The 17863-nt window shown below is 42.3% G+C and overlaps 1 protein-coding gene across 1 annotated transcript; it reads right to left on the reverse strand.

Moving 5' to 3' along the window:
• Positions 1 to 9613: 9613 nt before the first annotated feature.
• LOC113616490 (transcription elongation factor A protein-like 3) lies at positions 9614 to 11789 on the reverse strand. Its single transcript, XM_027099840.1, has 3 exons — positions 11781 to 11789; positions 10862 to 10931; positions 9614 to 10495 (listed from the first exon to the last, which is right to left on the reverse strand). The coding sequence occupies exon 3, from the start codon at positions 10466 to 10468 to the stop codon at positions 9866 to 9868; it is 603 nt and encodes a 200-aa protein (XP_026955641.1). The 5' UTR covers positions 10469 to 10495; positions 10862 to 10931; positions 11781 to 11789; the 3' UTR covers positions 9614 to 9865.
• Between the last annotated feature and the right edge of the window lie 6074 nt (positions 11790 to 17863).

Consider the following 17863-nt stretch of genomic DNA (forward strand, 5'->3'; position numbering starts at 1 on the left):
AAATATGCACTTCTTTTGGAATAGGAACCACTGATGTGTTCACAGAGTACCTTAGAACCAGAGAGCACAAAATGGAGTCTCAGCCCAGGATTCTCTTGCAGTGATGGTTACGTAGGCATATTCTTGCTATGTTGTAGCTCTTCAACAGCAGAGCGCTTGGTTGCGGGGGGGGAATGTTCACCAAGACCAGATGCAAACGATCAACCTTTTTGTTACCAATAAGCAAAGCTGACAAGCTGGTAAAAACCATCCAAACTCCTAGGGCCAATGGTTCTAAAACAACACTCTTAGTATGTTTCATGCCTTTACCATGAGTCAGTAACTTACAGGTGCATTTCTTATTTTAGTAGACCAGCTTGGGCAAATCCCAGTCTTGCTGGAATTAACCCTCTAAAAACAATATGCCTTTTACCCTCCTCCTCACAGTGTAATAACAGCTGAATAGGGGTACCCTTTCTCACTGCAGGCACAACTCCCAGTGAGTACTGCTAACATGGCCCTCGCTTATTTGCTAGAAATCTCTCCATCTTCCCATTGGGGTTCAGTCTCCACCCTCCTCCACCCTGCTCTACATCCCAGGGAATCTGACCTGTATTGATTACATCAAAGGGCTCCCTTGTCCTTTGGGAGTAAGTGGTGGACAATGTGGTCAGGAACTTTACTTCCCAGCTTGTTCCCTGTAGTGTCACCAGATGCTGACAGTCTCTTCTCTAAAGTTTCCTGGGGGGTTGCCCTCTCCAAATAGGCTCTGTATCTCAAGCTTTCAGTAACCCCTCTTTCCCTTTGTCCCTCAGGCCTAGATAATCCTACCTTTACTAGCCATGGAGTATTGCACTACCCCTGTGGTTCTCCAGTACCCTTCCCACATCTTTGTATACTGTACTTTTTAAAAAAGTCTCAAATTTTCTAATGCAGATGGGCTCCCTCTTTCCTGTCATGCACTTCTCAGATACAGTAATAGATACTAGAAGTTACCCCAGAAATTGGATTACTAATTTGAGGAGGGAAAAATAACCTCTTTGCACTGGGGGTTGGGAGAGTAGGGGGCAGGTGTTAGGAGAGGTTCATTGGTACATGGCATGTAGTAGTATCACACTTACTCAGCACCACAGGTGGCATAGAATGAAGTACAGGTGGAATCCAAAGTTTGGGGAATCAAGCTGCTGTGTCATTTAAGCACTGTGTCAAAAATCATTATCCAGGCTTCCCTGGTGGCACAGTGGTTGAGAGTCCGCCTGCTGATGCAGGGGACACGGGTTCGTGCCCTGGTCTGGGAAGATCCCACATGCCGCGGAGCGGCTGGTCCCGTGAGCTATGGCCGCTGAGCCTGCGCGTCCGGAGCCTGTGCTCTGCAACGGGAGAGGCCACAGCAGTGAGAGGCTCGCGTACCGCAAAAAAAAAAAAAAATCATTATCCAAAAGGTTGTGGAGTTTTCCATGTTCATCTGATGGTCCTAAAGAATATGCATAGGAAAAAGGAAATTGAAAGCCATATAATACAACAGAAAACACATGTAGAGCGCCAGAAAGCCTGCATGGCATGTTTGAAGAAGTTCCTCATCTTAGGGATGGAAAAAAGGCTGAGGACCAAGCTCAGGTCCTCATACTGGCACTGAGTTCCACTGCCAATTAAATGCCCTACCTACTATGGATTTTACAATAAGGTAAAAACACTAGTAGGGAAAGAGTGGAGCCCTGATATATGGGATAGGGTATTTGTGCAGACATGCTCCAAGGCATTAAAAATCATTGGTGAGACGGTCACGGACATCCTTGAAGATTTCTGTGGGCCTGTGTTCTGTAGGCTGGAGATTATGGTGGAGAATGCTGTGGTGGAATTGGGCTACTTGATCTTAGTGTGAATGAAGGGAATCTCAGAGTGCTAGAGGTCAGGTGACAGTGCTTAATCATATGTGACAAGGTGAGTGCAACTACTACAATGAGCCACAGTGATAAAATGGTAATTAGAGGATGTTTGACCCACAGGGATCTGTGGTGATGGCTAATCAGAGCATTCTTAAAAATGAAATAATTGGGCAGCCTATAGGATGCTGCCTGACATATTGAGGCAGAAAAAAATTCTAGGTCTGCTGTTTCCTAATTCGAGTTGCTGTAGTGGGGTTTTTCAACTTCTCATCCAACTGAGGGGAAGGCAGATTACCTCTAAGGTAGGACCCGGCAGCCACTGGTGTATGCTATGAATCTTACATGAAATCTTTTCCAATGGAACCTGCAGACACTTTACAGGGTGACTGTGCCCTAGGGACATAGAAATACCAAGACCTCCTGGGAGTTACTAGCTAAAGGCTCTGAACTGGTGCTAATCTCTAGACTGAGAGAGAGAGAGAGGCAAAAGGATAGACAATACAGAAAAGATTGTGACAGTCTAATGGGATATGGTGGGGAAAAAAATCTAATGTATATACAACTGACCCTTGAAAAACATGGGTTTGAACTGGTTGGTCCACTTATATGCAGATTTTTTTCAAGAAATATACAAAAATATGTGTGTAGAACATTGTGTGCAATATTTATATTGAAGTGGATAGCCTATTCTTACATAGGCATAAGGTGACTGATATAAAATTAATAATGTGTTAGTTTTCTTACTGTTTTATAACTCTGCTTTCAAAGAATTACATTACCATACAATATACTTCTTTCTGTCTCACAATTGGAGAAACTGTGTATCAGCCTATCATCATCACAGACAGGTGTTTTTCTTTAATGTAATAATGTTTCAGTGCTGTATTATGAATATGACTGTAATACTATATGCCATAAGAATTTTATAATGGTTCATTCATTAATGCCTAGGCTACGCTACCATGAAGCAATGGTATTGATTACACTATGCTACTATAAAGCAATTATATTACTGCTTCTTTTTTATCAATGCATGAATCCTTATACCTGTAAATAAATATGAAGTTCTTTTTCACATGATCTTTTCATTTTTGAAGTCTAGTGTTAGTAATACATATAACAGCTACAGTGTTTTACATCACATAAGACATTATTGATGTAGGCATTGACAGGCTATGTAAACAAACAATGTAAACTTACAGTATTGATAAATACAATACAGTACTGTACATGTATTTTCTCTTCCTTATGATTTTCTTAATAACATTTTCTTTTCTCTAGCTTACTTTGTTGTAACAGTATATAACACATGTAACACACAAAATATGTGTTAATCAACTCTATGTTATCAGTAAGGCTTCCATTCAACAGTAGACTATCAGTAGTTAAGTTTTGAGGGAGTCAAAAGATGTACATGGATTTTCAACTGTGTAGGGGGTCAGCACCAATAAACCCTGCATTGTTCAAGGGTCAAATGTATAATCAAAGTCTCAGAAGAAGAGGGGATGAAATACTATGAAGAAATAATGGAAGATTGACTTCTGGCATGGCAACACGAGAAGCCCCACTGACCTGATCCTCAGTGAAAGTAGTAAAAATCATATTTTAAATAAAACGAAATCAGCCATTAACGGCCTTTGGAAATGGTCCTAAGGACAAACAGCACACGAAGAAATATCTGCTCAAGAAAATCTACACAAATTCAGTAAGAAAGCTAAAAGCCTCTAATATTTGAACCAAGACTGCTTCCTCCCCACTTTCCAAGTTCAGTGAGCTGGATACTCCATTCCAGACTGCCGTAGCCAAAACACAGGGCTCCCTCTCCCCCACATCCCAGCTGTGTGAGACACTGTCAGGTAATAAATGTCTTATTTTAAGCCACTAAATTTAAAGTAATTTGTTACATAGTAATAGAAAACTAATACAGATATTGGCACTGAAAGTACCAAATACCTAAAAATGTGTAAGTGGCTTGGAAACTGGGCAGTGGGTGGAGGCTGGAAGAACTTTGAGGAACATTATTGCTTTGAACCACCTGTAAGTAAAAATATACACCTCATAGACCCTGCTAGCACAGGTCCAGAAGGATGTGAGGAGCATGTTATTGGAAACTGGAGGCATGAGATCCTCATATGCAGTAGCAGAATGATTAGTGAAATTATCTCCAACAGTTCACTGGAAAGCAGCACTTGTAAATGATAAACTTGAACATTTAGCTGAAGGGATTTCCAAGCAAATTGCTGAGGTATGGCCTGGTTTCTTCTTACTATTTATATCAAAAAGTGGCAGGAGAGAGACAAATTGAGGGAATATCTGTTAAACAAAAAGAAAATAGGACTTGATGATTTGGGAAACTCCCATTCTATTCAAATGGCAAAATACACTAAAATTAAGAGATACCTTCTGAAAGAATGACATAGAGAAAAAGTTGAGTGTGTAACTAGTATAACCTTTTGCTGAAACCTCCAAAAGTTAAAAAAGTCAGAGTACTCAGTCACACAAAGCTTATTTTTCAGCAAAACCTGACAGCCTCTAGGAAGCTTAAGGGGTCTAGAGGTCAAAGAAGTCAATAATTTGAAGTATGAGAATGATTTAATGTACCACTACTGGCTTGGTGATGGAGTCACCATGTGGCAAGGAATATGCACATCCTTTAGGATCCTAATGCATGCACACTCAGCCACCTCAGCTGGAGCCAAAGATAGAGAAAAATCATCTCAGAGATAATTGTGTGTGTAGATTTTGTCCAGTGGAGTAAAACCCAGTGCAATTTATTCAAGAATAGCAAGGTTCTTAAGAAAATTATATCAATGGAAATATTGTCAGCTTGGAATGAAAGAGACAGAAGAGCACAAATGAAAGCAGAATATCTGAACCCCCAAATATTTCTGTTGGGAAGCAGCCTGATAAAGCTACTTAACTGGGAACACATGCTACCTTTAATTAAAAAGGAAGGATGAATCAGAGGACAGAACCAAGAGCTCAGAATAAAGAGCTAAGAGTCAAGAGTCTGGAGCCATAAGCACAGAGGGTGAAGCTAAGAGCCACAGAGGACTATTCTCAGGTCTTGAAATCTAACAATGGAAGTCCAGCACTTTTGGGACAGTGACTCCTTTTTATCTTCCGTTTTCCCCATTTTCATTTATAACTGTTATCCTGTGCCTCTCCCATCATTATATGTTGGGAGTTTTGTGGGCAGAAAATTTGTGTCTTTAGTTTCATAGGTCCACAGAGGAGATGAATATCTTTAGGAACTGCACTTAATGAATTATGCCCAAGATTCTCATCCACATCTGGTTTAGATAATTTAGATGATGAGATTTTGACTTCTGAGCTAACACTGTAATGGGATGAGATTCTTGGGAACCTTGGGAGAAGGTGAATGTATTTTGCATTTGGGAAGGACATGAATCTTTGGGGATCAGAAGGCAGACTGTGGTAAGCATAATTTTAAGATCTCCTACCAAATTACCAGCCGATGGTGTATATATACCTTCTTCAAGTTATTCAGTCAAACACTAATCCATATATTTCTGTGAAGTCATCTTGTAGATGTAATTAGGGTCTCAAATCAGTTGGCCTTAACATAGGAAGATTACCTAGGTGGGCCTTACCTAATCATATCATCCGTTTAAATAAGGGGTCTAGAGTTAGAGACAGAAAAGTCAGAGATAAGAAGCATGAGAAAGAGTCAATGTGCTATTGCTGGCTTGAGAATAGAGTGAGTCTCATGGTAAAGAATGCAAGTAGCCTCTACAAACTGAAAACAGCCTGACCACCAGCAAAAAAGTGTACGACCACAATCCTACAGCTGCAAGGAACTGAATTCTGAAAACAACATAAATGAACTTGGAAGCAGATTTTTTCCCCAGAGTTACTAGAAGAGAACTTGGTTTGGCTGACATCTTGATGTTAACCTTGTGACACCCTGAGCAGAGAAAACACAACCATGGTATGCCAGACTTCTGACCTACAGATGTGTGAGCTAATAAATGAGTGATCTGTTAAGCAGCTAAGTGTGTGGTAATTTGTTGTGCAAGAGTAAATGATTATATCTTGAGACAAATATCTGTACCATCTGTGCCCTTTATGAGTGGCCATCTACAAACCTATTCCTCAGACTTCCTCATCATTAATTTTCCAATTTAATTCTCTCCAAGTCCCTGACCAATCTTTTAATCATTGCACATGAACCAGAGTAGATCCATACCTACCGCCACGATGTCTTCACACAAAAATTCTACCCACTGGTATCATTTCTCTTTCCCACTATTTTCTGAGTCATTCCTGAGTGGGGCTATAGTGCAGCAGACATCCATTTCCACCTACTGTCAACACACCAAGAAGATACATCCATGAACTGGACCACTGTTGTATCCTTCTTTTTCTAACTGGTCTTGAGGAACTCCCCATGAGACAATATATGTTTTGAGAGAGAGAGAATGAAATAACAGGAGTAGGTCTGTAATTTACTTGTGCCTTCTTTACTTACTCAGGCCCAGTCTTTTAAATCCATTTGCAATTAATGGTAGAAAGCTGGTGCTCACACCAAACTTTATTATTCAAAAGAGTATATAGAAACAAATTCATAGTGGATGTCTCATTTGCGCAGAAAATTAAAACCTCATGATCAGATGTTAAGTCTTTACCAAGGACTGGTAGCAAGCTACAAGCAGTTTTCAAATGGAGACTAGTTGCCAACAGAAGAGGGCATGTTGTTTTCTCTAAAACACTCGGGTGTGTATTGTAATTTTACTACTGGGGCTTTCTAAGGCTTCATAGACTCTGTCTAGCAGGAATACAATACAATCGGGTCTGCAGAGTCATGAAGCTGAAGTGTCAGAGAAACTTGCCCTACAGCCTGGACCTACTGTAGATCTTTTTCTTGCTCTGGGCACCACTCAGAACTGGGAATCATAGGGAGTTCAAGCACAAAACCAACATGATATATGTTGTCTCTAAAACCCAAGTCCTTGATTCCCTCAGGCTAAGTGGAGAAAGACCATCTGCTGGTAGCTCAGCTGCTATCCCTCCAGGGAAGCCCCTCACCCCTGGCCTCCCACCCTGGCAGGCATGCTTCTGTTCTTTTGTGAGGCTATGCTCCTGTGGCAACACAGAGCCCTTCACTGGGCCCTTTTACAGCACAGATTCCACAGCTGTTTAGTTTCACTTTGCAGAACCTGTCTTCTGGGCTTAAGAAATTCCACTTTCTCCAGCCCAGGAGCTCTCCTTGGTGCTGCTGAGTGTATATTTCTTTTACTAATGACAGCTCTAGCTGTGAATTGCAGTAGTTCCTATCCAGGCCGTGAAGCCCATGGCTTGCGGATCATTTTGGAATTGTAAGTAACCCCTGTTCGACAACTGAAGTTATTTTTCCAAGGTTATTTGTGTAGACAGAGGCTAAACTTGGAGAAAAATTTGAGTTCCTAAATTAGTCATTATTATTTACACTTTTAATAAGTACCTACTATTTGTCAGGTACTGTGCTGGGCACTAGGGATACAAGTATGAAATGGACTGGATATTCTTTGCAATGCAAAGAGTCCAGTGCCAAGTTTCTCAATTTTTTGAAAACCACAGCCCACAGTCAGAAATATACTTTTCATCACAACTCATGGTGCACATACATACATACATAAGTGAAATATAAATTTCACAAAACAATATTCACCCTATCTTCAATTTGATATTTTATATTTGACTCTAATCAACTTTATTCTAGTTCATTAAAAAATTACAAGTCCTGACCCAGTGAATTAATTTCAAGACCTACTAATGCATGGGGGGAGGGGTAACTGCAGATTGACAAACATGGGTCTGTTTAATAATCTATGATGTGTATCTTATATGGGGCATATACTTATCCTTTCAGGCACATCCTTCATGTGAAGGTGGGAGTGGAAAGCCTAAAAAGAGTCTCCCTCTAAGCCAGTGCTTCTCAAACTTCAATGTGCATAGGAATCATCTGGGGATCTTGTTAAAATGAAGATTCCAACTCAGTAGGTCTGAGTAGGGCCTGGGACTCTGCATTTCTAATTAGCTCGCAGGTTATGCTGATGCAGCTGGTGTATGCACCACATATTCACTGATAAGGATCTAAAAATCAAATATGTTGATGGGTCTGCTGAACTGCTAACGCAGGGCCTGACAAGAGTTTCCTGGGAGAGAATTCAACCTAGGAAGGAGAGACTGCAGGTGAGATATTAACCTGTGAGAATAGCAGTTTCTACCATGCAGATATTTCCCCCCTGGTCTAACCTGTAACATCTGAATTTGGTAAGAAGGATGCTTATGTATGCAAAAACACGCAAACCAACAAAATATACATAAATGATCATTTTGCTTAAAAAGAGTCTGAAAGGTACTAGTCTCAAGTAGCACTAGGGGGATACTCACAGGTAACAGGGTAACCGTAACTCTAAAGTGAAGAGAGGGCTTTATCCACACTTCTATAGAGGTCAAGGGTAGGTGGTCAGTGACTCCAGAGAAATTGATATGGCTTTGGCACCTTACACCCTCCAGCTCATTACACAGTATCAGTAATGAGTACAGGATCCAGGAGAAGAAGCACAGTGCCCAGCAGACATGGCAGTATCCCGGAGAGAGTGGCACCTATCTCTCAGCTGCCTGAACTTGTTCCTGGGCACAAGTGAGACCTCGCTCAGTTCTCCTCGAAGAGTCTGATTCCATCCACATACCTGCTAGTGCATGAGAGTGGTATGGGAGCCATTCCTTCCCCAGGTATCTGGTGGGGGCTAGGTCACAACACATCTCATATACTCAGTACCTCATTTGGTCCACTTGGTAGTCCCATGAGGCAAATATTATCCCCATTTTACAGAAGACAACACTGACCCTTACAACAGTGTGTCTGTTATAACTGCCAAGTTGATTCCTCTAGCTCTGGGTACCAGTTAATATGAGTTTTACCTATTATTGTACATTCTAACAACAGGAATATTGTGTCTTCATTGCTCTCAAAAACTCACTGAACAGTCCAATCACTTATCATGTATTGTTTTCTGGTCTTAGTTTTTTTTTTTTTTCAGTAAATTTCTTTCTTTCTTTCTTTATTTTTGGCTCCGTTGGGTCTTCGTTGCTGCACGCAGGCTTTCTCTAGTTGCAGCGAACAGGGGTAACTCTTCTTTGCAGCATGCGGGCTTCTCATTGCAGTGGCTTCTCTTGTTGTGGAGCATGGGCTCTAGGCATGCAGGCTTCAGTAGTTGTGGCTCACAGGTTCTAGAGCACAGGCTCAGTAGTTGTGGCGCATGGGCTTTGTTGCTCCACGGCATGTGGGATCTTCCCAGACCAGGGATCAAACCTGTGTCCCCTGCATTGGCAGGTGGATTCTTAACTACTGTGCCACCAGGGAAGTCCCTTAGTTGTTTTTTAATGACTAACATAATGCATATCATTTAGGAAAAAGCAGAGATGAGTGAGCAAAGAAAAGAAAGATAAAGAATCACACATGGTTGGAGCCATAGGACGGTAAAGGACTCAGAGAAAGGACAGCAGTGCCCATTGACATGGTTCCAACTAGGAGAAGACGTGGGGATGGGCACATCTGCAGAGGAATGGCGTGGAGGTACCATCAGGTGACTGGACTTATTTTTGAGTGCAGGTGAGACGTATTTTTGGCTACCAAAGCAAGAAAAAAGCAGCACTTAATTTTTAGATTTTTCTGTGCACAGATGCATTACACAAACATTTATACTTTTTCAAAAATGGTTTGATACTATATATTCGAATCTGAAAACTGTTTTTTCTTTATTGTTATTTTACAGTGTACCATGAACATCTCCTCCATGCACGTGGGTGAAAATCCCCTACTGAAACACAGAGAGCACTGTAGTTGGATCAAAAGGCTGCTGGTAACGAGAGTGACACCTAAAGCAAAGAATCAGCTTAAGGTTAAAGCACATAGCCTGGCAAATGCCTGCCAGGGAAAGCAGGGTCAGCGATATTCTCATCAGAGGAGTCAGAATTGAAGGCCAAAGGCATTAAAGATATGGGATACCATGTAAGCGCCTCTGGCCCCTACCTCCTCCCCTCATTCCCCTGACACCCCGTTGGCCCCTTGGGGTGAATGGATCCTGTACATCTCTTTGCATCCAATGAAAGTCACCCATTTTCTGTCTTTTCCTTAGCTCTTCCTGAGCCCTTGACATAGCTGCACATTCTGTCATCATCTCCTCACTGCCCAGATGCCTTTCCTGTAAGTTGTTCTGATAGTCCTTGGGGGAATCGTCCGTCCCCCTGTCCGTTTTTCTTTTTGCTTTCCGGGGCACATAGTCTTCAGAGGTGCACTTTTCGGCAGCCCGCGGCTGACTCTCTGGCTTTGCCTGGGATTCCACCTTGCCCTCACCGTGTGGCTTTCCCTCAGCTTCGGACTTGTCCTGCTTTTCTCTCTTCCTCTCATCTTCTGGTTGTCCCTGGTCTTCTGGCCGTCCCTCATTCTGGAGCTCTCCCTCGTGTTCTGACTTCCCCTCCACTTCTGGCTTTTCTTCCTCATCTGACTTTCCTTGATTTTCAGGCTTTACTTCATTTTCTGGCTTTCCTTCGCTTTCCAGCTTTCCTTCATTTTCATTGCAGAGTTTTTCCATGTTGAGATGTCCCCTCGTTTTCCTGTCCTGGGGGATGGGATGCGGTGGGGTGGGGGGAGAGAGACAAGAGGAAACAAGGGAGACTGAGGCCTTGGGGGTGGAATGCAGGTCCGGATAGTACTGGCATCTCACCCTTGTCAGCGTTCCCCTGACCTGGCCCAGCCTAGTGTGCCTTCTGGCCACCCTTTACCCCACCATTCCTCCTGCACTGAGAGCCAACCATTTCCCTGGCAGGCCCTGCCACCTTGTACCATCCTTCAGCGTGGCAGAAAGTGTGTATATTATATATGGGGGGGATGGGCAGTGGGGCCCTCAAATTCTGCCCAAGCTGTGCCCTCCGCACCCGGCCCCCAGCTCTGTGCCTGTCCAGTGCCTCTCCCTCCTTCCGCTGACCTGCAGGGATTCTGGAAAGGTTCCTCCTCCTTTTCTAGCCTTGCAGAGTGCTGGGAACAGACATGCAGACCTGTAGACAGACAGGAGACAGAGAGGGGCTGCACGGTCAGCAGATTGAGGTCCCTTTCCTGAATCATGGCCCTCCTCATCCAACGGTTCCCCCCAACCTCCCCTGACCCCGCACCTCAGTCGCCAAATCTTTTTGTCAGGCCTCAGGACCAGACCAGGATGCTTTACAAACTGTTTGGGTCGCTGGGACCCCACCCAGGCAGGCAACCCGCCCCGCCCCCACTCCTTTACGCGGAGATCAATATTTCCTCATAGGCTCAGAGTGTGAGAGGGGGGTTATTTCCAGAATTTGTCTACCTTTCACTGTCGCACTGCGGGGGCGCACTCCCCCCCCAATTACAGGCTCCAAAATGGATGTAGGGCGCAGAGGAGGGGCGTCGAAGAGGCGGCAGGGCCCGTTGCAGGGTCCTCCCTCCCTACCTGTCCACGCCACGCCCCGTGCCCATCCTCACCCATCTCGGGACCCCTTCCCCTCTCCCCGCTGCTACCAGATCCTAGTCCCATCCGCTTCCACCCCCACCCGGGCCGCCAGCAGCGCCCACCTTCACACTGACCTGCAGCGCCCGGGCCGGGCCTGCGCCTCCTCTGGCTCGCCTAAGCCTGCTCTCCCCTCGCCCGCCACCCAGACAGCTCCGGGAGCTGGTTCCGCGCGGGCAACGCGAGCGACGGCGCCGGGACCAGATTGCAGGGTGCCCGGCCAGTCACGTGAGCGCCACGTCACCGGAGCTCGGTCTCCCCCCATCCCAGAGGGACCGGACAGCTGAGGACTGTGTGGGAGCGGGGCGGTTGGAGAAGGAGGAGTTACCGACAGGGCAGGTGGGGAGAGGCTTCCTGACTGCAGGTGCTTTACCTGGCGCCTCTCAGGTCCTCGCTCAGCATCCCTCTGAGATGCCCTTTATCCCCAGTTGTGACAGCTGATCACAGGGAGGGTACCCGACTTCTCCAAGAGCGCTCCACATGTAGCCCCACAGCCCGGGGCTCCGCCTGACCAGCTCCGCCTGACTCCAGGGCGCTGGTGGTGGTGCCCGCCAGGAAGCTGCGCTGCCATCTTGAGTAGCAGCTATGTCCAGAGCCTCTGCTCTTCTCGGTCCATGTGTTCTCTCTCCCTGGCTGATCTCTGTTCATTTCCCTCTTAACACAGATGATTCCCAAATCTACATATCCAGGTTATTCCCTCCCCTGAGTCTCAGACCTTCTTTGCCAACAGTCTATTGGACACCACCGCCTGAATATCCCTGCGGGACCTCAAAATCCATAACCCCAAACTGATTTTACCAACTTCCTTCTCGCCTTCTCTGTTCACTTCACTCCACACTGGATATTTGCACTCCAACGTTTAACCTATTCTCATCTAGAGAGAATATCAGACTGCTAAAAAGTTAAAAAAGAAAAAAAGGATGCATTAAAACATTTAAAAATATGGACCACAGGTGCACAGATGCATCGTGTAACCCATGTTTGTCCCTCTTCCTTCTCTTCCATTCCCTTTCTTTTTTTTTTCCTCTTTCACATTTGTGAAACCACCACCCAACCCAAGACTAGAAAACTGCCAATAATGTAGCTTCTACAGTGTTGTCACAGACACACACACAAACACACACAGGGTATACGTGTGTCTGAGTGTTCATATGTGTAACTATGGGACACCACTGTTTCTATTTTGATTTGCAAAATACCACATCTTGTCTACACAATTATTAATTACATGTGTGACACAACCAATTCTGATTATATTTCTGATGCATGTGTTTCTTAATTTAGTAAAGCATCTATCTTCCTACAACATTTTGTTCCACCAAAATGTGTATTCTCATTAACACATTAACACCACATAACAAGTAATTTTATCCTCAAAGTTGAATTTATTAACTGAATTCACAATGCCATTAGTAACAAGGCTACATGTTTCCCTTTCATCAGTAATACAAAAAATGTATTATTATTGTATTATTATTCCATTAATTTGATGAAAGTAATATCAAATCACTGTTGCTAGTAACTGATTTTCTTTGTAATCATCTGATGATGCTGATTTTAAACTATCATCAATAATTCTTTCCTAAGTTCTTTTGCTAACAGAGCCAACATATTAGGAGCTATCGCTCCTACATTTGAACATGCACACAAAAACTTGGGATTCAAAATTTGAATAATTAAATTAGAAGAAAAATAATTTCTTCTAAATTAGAAGTTCTGTTCATAGAATGAGAAGTCAACACAACTTCTGCACCTGTATGTACTAAATTGACATATTCTTTTTAAAATAGCTACTACCTTCTGAAGTAGATGCAAATGTTTCTTTAGCAGGTTTGTAGATTTGGGTTTTCTTGAGGTCAATAGTATCACTACAGTCCCCTTGGTGCATAGTAAATGTCAGCAAACATTTTGTGGGAGTTAAATGTTTATCACCAAAGAAAACAGAATTCATTACTTAATTTTTCATTCAATCTTGTTCAAAGATTGAAGAAACATTTCCAACAATAAAGTAAATATAGATGTAGATTTACACTGCATAATAAATCACAAAACCACTGTACCAAGGATGTTCAAGCTACATGGCAGCACAGCTCAGCTTTTACTTCCCTCACACATTTCTCATACATTTTCATGCATTTTAAACGTCCTTGGCATGGTCATGGCCCAACTAGCTAATCACATATAACCAGCAGAGGTAGCAGCATCAAATGCTTTTGTCACTACCACTCAAGACAAAAAGGGGCTCACTCTCTAGCCGCTCCTGTGTGAGTTTACTTCATTTTAACAGTGAATACCCTGCATGTTGTCCTTGAAAGGGATGTGTTAATTATGTTGAATTAGAAAAGAGACTTTGCAAATGTGATTAAGTTAAGAATTTTGAGACAAGAAGAATATCCCGGATTATCCAGATAGGCCTTAAATACGATTACAAATGTCCTTATAAGAGGGAGATAGAGGGAGATTTTACTACAGAAGAAGGCAATGTGACAACTGAAGTAAGGTGCTAAATTGCTGGCTTCAAAGATAGAGTAAGGAGCCGTGAGCCAAGGGATGCAAGGAATGCAGCTCTATAAACTAGAAAAGGCAAGAAAATGGATTCTCCTCTAGAGCCTCCAGAGGGAACATAGCCCTGCCAATAAACTTGATCTTAGCCCAGTAAAACTGATTTTGAGCTTTTGACTTCCACAGCTGTAAGATAATAAATGTGTATTGTTTTAAGCCTTCAAGTTTGTGGTTATTTTTTTACAGTAGCATTAGGAAACTAATACAAGTAAACAAGGTCTACTAAACCCATTCTGGCTTACTTTTGTAACAAGGAAGAACAACTCTTACTCTATCTTGAAACTATTTTAGTTCTTACCTTTGTATTCTGCTGTTAGTTGCCTTTGCTTAGTCATGCTAGCTCTGCATATAACCACATTAATCATTGAAGGAATTTTGCCTGCAGTTTGGGGTATAGGTGATAGCTCCCTTTTGAAAAAACTCTACCTCCCCCCCCCAGGTGATAAGGAAACAAAAACAAGAAAAATTAACGTTTGTCTTATCTAGTTCTGCAGGAACATCTTGACCAGACCTGATTAACTTCAATGGGAGTCAACCAACCAAGAACAAAGATGTTTCATAACTTCCCTCAGACCACTACCCATGTACAGCTGCTTAAGGCTATTCCTCACCACCTGACCTCACCTCCTCCTGCTTCTCCTTTTGCTAGCATAAAAGAAGCTTGAATTCTACCCCAAATTAACATGGTTCTTTAGGACATTAATCTGCCATCTTCTCAGTTTGCTGCCTTTCCGAATAAAGTCGATTTTCCTTGTGCCAACACCTTGTCTCTCGATTTATTGGCCTGTCTTGTGGCAAGTGGTGTGAGCTTGGACTCAGTAACACATTAATGTAAATATCAGCAATAATAATACATTGTTTAACAGTGAAGATTTTTGGATAAATGTTAAACTATATGGGATGCCAGGTCAACAGGCAACCCTTCTGTTCAGGGCAGATCAGGAAGTGTTTTTATCCTAGAGGTAGTTCATGTAAAGCCACATGCCCCACTGCCTGGCACATAGCAAGTGTTCAATTGGGGGTGAGTTTTCTTAGTTTCCTAAATGAGAAAAACCATGCCTTTTTAAAACCTATTTTTAGACAATTGTAGATTTACAGGTACTTGTAAGAAACAATAGAGAGAGATGTCTTATGCCCCTTACCCATTTTCCCTCAATGGTAACTTGTGTAGCTACAATAAAATATCACAAACAGAAAATTAACCTTGATATGATGAAATAAAATTCATAGTTTAAGGTAAGACAAGAAAAATTTAAACATAAAAATTTTTCTCCACTTCTTTAGTCCCCCTCCCTCTCCTCTAGTGTGCATTGTGCATCTGCATTATGCATTGACCAGACCTCCCCAACAGCAGAAATACCTGCTCAACCACAAAGGACAATTTTTCTTTTTCTGATGCCAGCCATGTAACTCCTTAGAAGATAACATTCCTTTCTTAATCATGTAAGGTGTCACGATGACCCACCATTCACCTTGTACATACAAACATCTTTGGTGAACTTTATGTACAATGTCAATATATCACTTCCCTTAAAGATAGTGATTGGTGAAGAACAGGCTGGTCATATGACCTGGGGAGATACTGGGCGCCCCACCTAATGGAAGGTCTTAGCTTAAACACTTACTTATGACTTTACTAATGTTACTATGTATATTACTTGTATTATCCCTATTTTATGATTGTTTTCTTTTCTTCCATTACCAAATGTGTGACTGAACCTCCAATAAAAATAACGAAGACTAGGAGACTTGAAACAATTGACCAAATATGTAATTCTATATGAGAGTAATGATTGTAATAGTGTAACTCTAGATATGTGAAGAAGCAACAAGAGGGAATCTTTTCCTGGACCATAACAAATTAGTAAGACATGCGGTCTAGAGAGTTTTAGCTACTGTTAATAGAGCTTAGTCCAGTAATAGCACATTGAGTGGCCTGTCAAAGAAATCCTGGTCTGACCTGGGAATGAGCATTTCTAACACCATGGGACAAAATGGTCATGAAATGTCTCCCAACCCTTGGTCATATTTATGACTATGAGGGAGCTGGGCCAACTAAAGAAGTTTGCTTACCATGAGGCTCTACAAGTCTCTGACCTTCAACACACCCTGAAAGGAGTTTAGGGTGGAGATCAGGAATGAGGCACTCTGTGCTCTGGGACAAGTGGCAGAACTGGCCTTCAGATAGCTAGATATTTTCAGGAGAAAAATTTTATGAATCCAGTTTCTTGCATCTTCTCATACTTAGAAAAGCACTAAAACCGTTAACTAAGATATCTGTCCCTTGCAAATAGCAGTAACCTTCTACCAAGATGTGTGCTTGATTGTACATACCTCTTCTCTAAAATCACATATATACTGGTCTCCCCTTTTACCTTTTTGGAACAGTACCCAGTGCTTTCTGAAAGATTGTCTCCTGGGTTGTAATCCTCAGGTTGGCTTGAATTAATTTTCCATTTCTTTCTTAGATTGACTGTTGATTAATTTTTTTGTCAACAGATATAGCCCACCAACCTTATTCAGATTTCACCATTTTACATGCACTCATTTCTGTGTGAGTGTGTGTATTTAGTTATATGACATTTTATCATATGTGCTTTCCCAGATGGGATCTCATAAACCCCTACATCTATCTGGGATGTTATCCAAAAAACAACCAGCACAGGGGAGATTACTTACCCAAGACCCTATGGTGTGCCTGGCCCCCAGTGTTCTATTGCAATGCTCCACTGCAAAGCCTTTTCTTTATGGGTCACATTGCACAAATTATTCGTGAGAAAATAACATACAGTTAAAAAGTAGGATGGGGAAATATATAAAATAAAATGGGATGGCATGATGGTTTTCTTTTTCAAACCCTACGGAACTGGCCCAGTGATTGTTTTTCTTTTTCCTAAATTATCAGAGAGATCACACCCATACATAGAAATGACACTGACGTTAATACTTAATGGAAACTTGTACATTTTCTTAATTAACATTTCCCCATGATTAACATGTAATCATGCTATTTGGATTATGTCAAAGGAGTCTTCTTTAAAGGAAGGATGGATGTGAGAAAGGAAGGGAACTAACCTCTGTTGAGTACCAAATAACTATATGCTGTGTATGACACTTGAAATATTTTGCTTTTTTGCTTCTCACATTAATTGTCTGATATAGATAAAATTATTCCCATTTTACAAATGAGAAGAAGAAAACTCAGAAACATCAGGTTATTGTTAAGCATCTTCCCATAGGTATAGTGATCACAGAAAAACTAACTCTGAGCCAGTAGTTCTCCTGAAATAACACACTGAATCCTTTTTATTTTGTGGTCATGCAGGACTTTGGGATAAGTGTTTTGAAATGTGTATGTTATTTGTGTGTGTGTGTGGCTATGTTGGGTCTTCATTGCTGCATGCGGGCTTTGTCTAATTGTGGCGAGCGGGAGCTACTCTTCTTTGCAGTGCATGGCCTTCTCACTGCGGTAGCTTCTCATGTTGCAGAGCACAGGCTCTAGGCACACAGGCTTCAGTAGTTGTGGCTCACAGACTCTAGAGCACACGCTCAGTAGTTGTGGTGCACGGGCTTAGTTGCTCCACAGCATGTAGAATCTTCCCGGACCAGGGATTGAACCCCAGTGCCCTGCATTGGCAGGCAGATTCTTATCCACTGCGCCAGCAGGGAAGCCCGAAATGTGTATGTTCTTGATAATTCATGCACGTATGGATGGATACTAATACTTTTCTTTCTTCAAGTGGTCATTTCCAATAAATATAAGCATCTAGATCTCAGAAGAAAGATCTGGGACATGAATTTGGCTGTAGTGTCTGTCAAATAATAAACACCCAATAAATATCTGTTGAAATAATAAATATATGTATCAGTGAAAGATATTAGCCATAATTCCTT

The sequence above is a fragment of the Aethalodelphis obliquidens genome, unplaced genomic scaffold, assembly GCF_003676395.1.
Source record: "Aethalodelphis obliquidens isolate GAN/ISIS:26980383/991018 unplaced genomic scaffold, ASM367639v1 scaffold145, whole genome shotgun sequence".
Taxonomy (NCBI): Eukaryota; Metazoa; Chordata; class Mammalia; order Artiodactyla; family Delphinidae; genus Aethalodelphis; species Aethalodelphis obliquidens.

Bases quoted from the DNA above. Each gene is read 5' to 3' on its own strand.
- LOC113616490 (XM_027099840.1), bottom strand. From the start codon at position 10,468: ATGGAAAAACTCTGCAATGAAAATGAAGGAAAGCTGGAAAGCGAAGGA.